A 3,517-nucleotide genomic window follows, 5' to 3' on the forward strand; every position below is an offset into this window, starting at 1 on the left:
TGCATTGGTAGATTTGGCAACTTTGGGTCTTCATTTAGCTTCTGTGAGGTGTTTATAAGATTTTAATACTATTAAGCAGTTTATTCTTAAATGTTGTTAGATCCGGACCTTAATATTTTAGGCTATAATGCTTTTCTTTTAGCTTTGAACCTTTCAATACTGTACACTGAACATGTGTGTCTTTTATAAACATGGTGTTTGAGCAAAATGGGGCAGTATGATTCTGTAATTGTCTAGGATTATTTTTTTAAAATGAAGAATACAACATGAAAATGAATAAACATTTCATTAATAAATAATAAATGGTCTTACAACTGACTTTCAGTTCCAGCTGATTTTATTTCCTTCTTGGAAAAAAGACAAAGTTCTGTACAGAGGTCTGACAGGCAGTGACTTGACACAATTGGCTGGCTTTTGAGTTCACTACTCAAATGTTGAGATATGGTATGGCAAGACAAAACAATATTGTACACAGCATATTGCACAAAATGAAACAATAAAACATATCTATATAATCCGAAACTCATAGACAACACTCTTAAACATAGGAATGTATAAAGGTATATGTTCTTGCTCCTGTCATGATATATCATCGTCAGACATAAACACGCACTCTTTTACTTATTTTACAGTCAATGTACATAGAAATCTTCATGTTGACCCTTTGCCTTAAACACAACTGCTCTATAAACCTGAATTCAGAAATACAAAATGCTATTTGCCATGCCATAATATACTAAAACAATTAGCTACATTTAGCCAACAAGTAGAAAAGATTAAATATCCTTGTACAATTGTGGAGCGAAGACGTACTTCATTGTTCATGAACTTAGAGGCATTTCGACGTATCTGTAATTCCATCCAGTGGTTAAAACCGAAACGTGTCAATATAAAAGCACGAAGAAATTGGTATTCAAAAGGTACAGCATCCCCAATAAGGACGTAATAAAATGCAGACGTCGCTGCAGCTACATACAACGGCGCGCATGGTAGGCCAATGTTGATTGGTCGTTGAAATTCAGACACTGTCTCTTTAAGAAGCCTGTGGATTGACACTGTAAACATGTGTAGGGGGCAGATTTTTGAGACAACCCAACCCCCTGGTTTAAAAAATCGGAAATCCAAACAGCGATATTCACCGATTGACACCCCCTCGATATATTTTGTACAAAAATACACTTAGAAAATAATGAAACATTTAATCTCCTTTCCATATGAGAGATCAGTTAAATACGAAACGAGTCTAGCCCTTCCGTGACAAAGACGGACATGTGCATGTGTACTGTAGGCTATACACACAACAGACTGACTAGAACACAACTGAAAGGAGAGAGAGAGAGAGAGAGGGGTTGGGCTATTATAAATACATCGATGTAAAAATGCTAACACGGAAAAGTTACTTGGGAGAGAAAGAGAGAATGGGAAATTAAAAGAGAGAGAACGCTCCTCTGATGTATTTTGGTCCTGATTTGTAGTGTAAAGAGTTGAATCATCTGAGTTGCGTTTGAATCCTGATGTCATGTGGACAGAAAAGCTGGTGATTGTGTTTCTTTTTGCGTCTGATAAAGCGCTGCCGTTCTGTGTCAATGAACCAACACCATTCACGCATCTGAACAGACTTGCGCGTTTACATCGTAATGAAAGCATGCGATTCTGGTCTGACAGACCTATAAAACAACCTTTTCTCCATTCAGTACCTTCTCCAAAACAAGCATTTCATCAGACTGTTTTATAAACGTCCCATTTTAAGTTTGAGCGGGTGGAAAACTTGAACTTCACCTCCGCGCTATGTCTTCTCCTTCTCCAAAGCGCGCGTCAATAAGTCGCTCCTTCCAGCACCAAACGAGCAAGCTAAGCACTTTCATCCGCACTCGTATCAGTGGATAACGAAAACCCACAGTATCTGATGCGTGATAAACAGGAGGAATCGTGTCGTTGACTCGTTGTCCGACTCGATCGTCTCAGAGGACTTTATCAGCCCTCCGTCTTTACGACAAATTTCAATCTGTCTTTTCAATCAGATTTAATATTAGTTCAATAAGTGAATACCAAGTTTGATATAGTCGATTCGAGCCAGTCACCTGATATCATTTCGCTCACCTCTGGTGTGCAGTAATCGGGGAACTCAAAGTGCGAGCCAGAGCCCGACTCAAAATTGAACTCCAAATCTCTGTCCAGGGGCGCAGTGCCAAAGGTGCTGAAGCTGTCAAAGCCGGGACTGGGGTCCGCCAGCTCGTCCTCGAACTCCTCATCCGACGAGGAGGACTGCGAGGAGGATGAGTGCGACGCGGAGGGCGTTGGGGACGGTGCGCGGTTGTATTTGTCTTTTCCGTTGGCGTGCCCGTCCTCATACAGGCTGAACGGGTCACTGGACTCCGCTGAGCTGCTCAAAGTGGGACTGGCGGGCACAGCGACGGAGGGCGGACTGCTGTCAGTGCTGCATACTCCGAACACATGCCCGCGCTTTGCTGGTTTGTCGGGAATTTGCTTGGCGGCGGACGCCGACCTGGATTTGTAGAGCGCGTGGTGGTCTGCAGGTACGGAGTGGGAGGGCAGCTCAGACTTTCTGTGCGTCCTGCTGAGAGTTTTGGAGCTCTTTTTGGATGCGGACTTCGCGCCCGGGCTGCCGACGACGCGCTCGCCCTTTTCTCCGGTTTTGCCGCTGGACGATTTCACCTTCTTCCTGGGTCGATATTTGTAGTCTGGATAGTCTGCCATGTGCTTGAGCCGCAGACGCTCGGCCTCGCGGATGAAGGGGATCTTGTCGCTGTCTTTTAAAAGTTTCCAGCGTTTGCCGAGTCTCTTGGAGATCTCCGCGTTGTGCATGTCCGGCGACTGCTCCATAATCTTGCGCCTTTCTATCTGCGACCAAACCATGAACGCGTTCATCGGCCTCTTGATATGCCCGGATGGGGTCTTGCACCACGCGATGTCCATTTTATCCCCAGTTGAGTTTGGGGAGCCGGGAGTCGGAGAGGTGTCCATGTCTAAGTCCATCTCCCCCGAATCAGTGGAGTCGCCGGTGCTGTTCGTTTGCTCCACCATAGCCAAGTCTGTGTCCATGCAACTTTTAATTGCTCAAGAAAATCCTGCAGTTTGCAACTCTTTGACAGTTCAGAGTCTTAAATACGATGAAAACTGTTTCAAAGTTACTGGCGTCTGTGTCTCGGTTCAGCACTCTGCGAGTACTTTGTCCACAAAGCGCATGTCTCCGGTTCGGAGATCCGTGAAGTCCCGGTAACGTCTTCAAAACGAGCAGCCTGCGGTTCAACTGCCGGTTCGACTGAAAACAAACCCGGAGTGCGCTCTGGACGCAAAGTATCTAAAGCCGTTCAAAAGAAACCGACAAGTGTCTTCAGCATAGTTTGTCTTACGACCATGCGGTAAGTTTGGACAACTGCGCTTTTTCATGCTCTGAGCTTCCTATCACCCTTCACAAGTTTTAATACTTCTGCTACACCGACTCACAAGGATTTATCCTTTCCCGAACGTATAAAGAAAACAGAATCCAGCCAAT

At 44.5% G+C, this 3,517-nt stretch overlaps 1 protein-coding gene across 1 annotated transcript; it reads right to left on the bottom strand.

Moving 5' to 3' along the window:
• Window positions 1-319: 319 nt before the first annotated feature.
• sox4a (SRY-box transcription factor 4a) lies at window positions 320-3,463 on the bottom strand. Its single transcript, XM_065294515.1, has one exon. The coding sequence runs from the start codon at window positions 3,061-3,063 to the stop codon at window positions 2,035-2,037; it is 1,029 nt and encodes a 342-aa protein (XP_065150587.1). The 5' UTR covers window positions 3,064-3,463; the 3' UTR covers window positions 320-2,034.
• Between the last annotated feature and the right edge of the window lie 54 nt (window positions 3,464-3,517).

Source organism: Paramisgurnus dabryanus, chromosome 19, assembly GCF_030506205.2.
Source record: "Paramisgurnus dabryanus chromosome 19, PD_genome_1.1, whole genome shotgun sequence".
Classification (NCBI taxonomy): Eukaryota; Metazoa; Chordata; class Actinopteri; order Cypriniformes; family Cobitidae; genus Paramisgurnus; species Paramisgurnus dabryanus.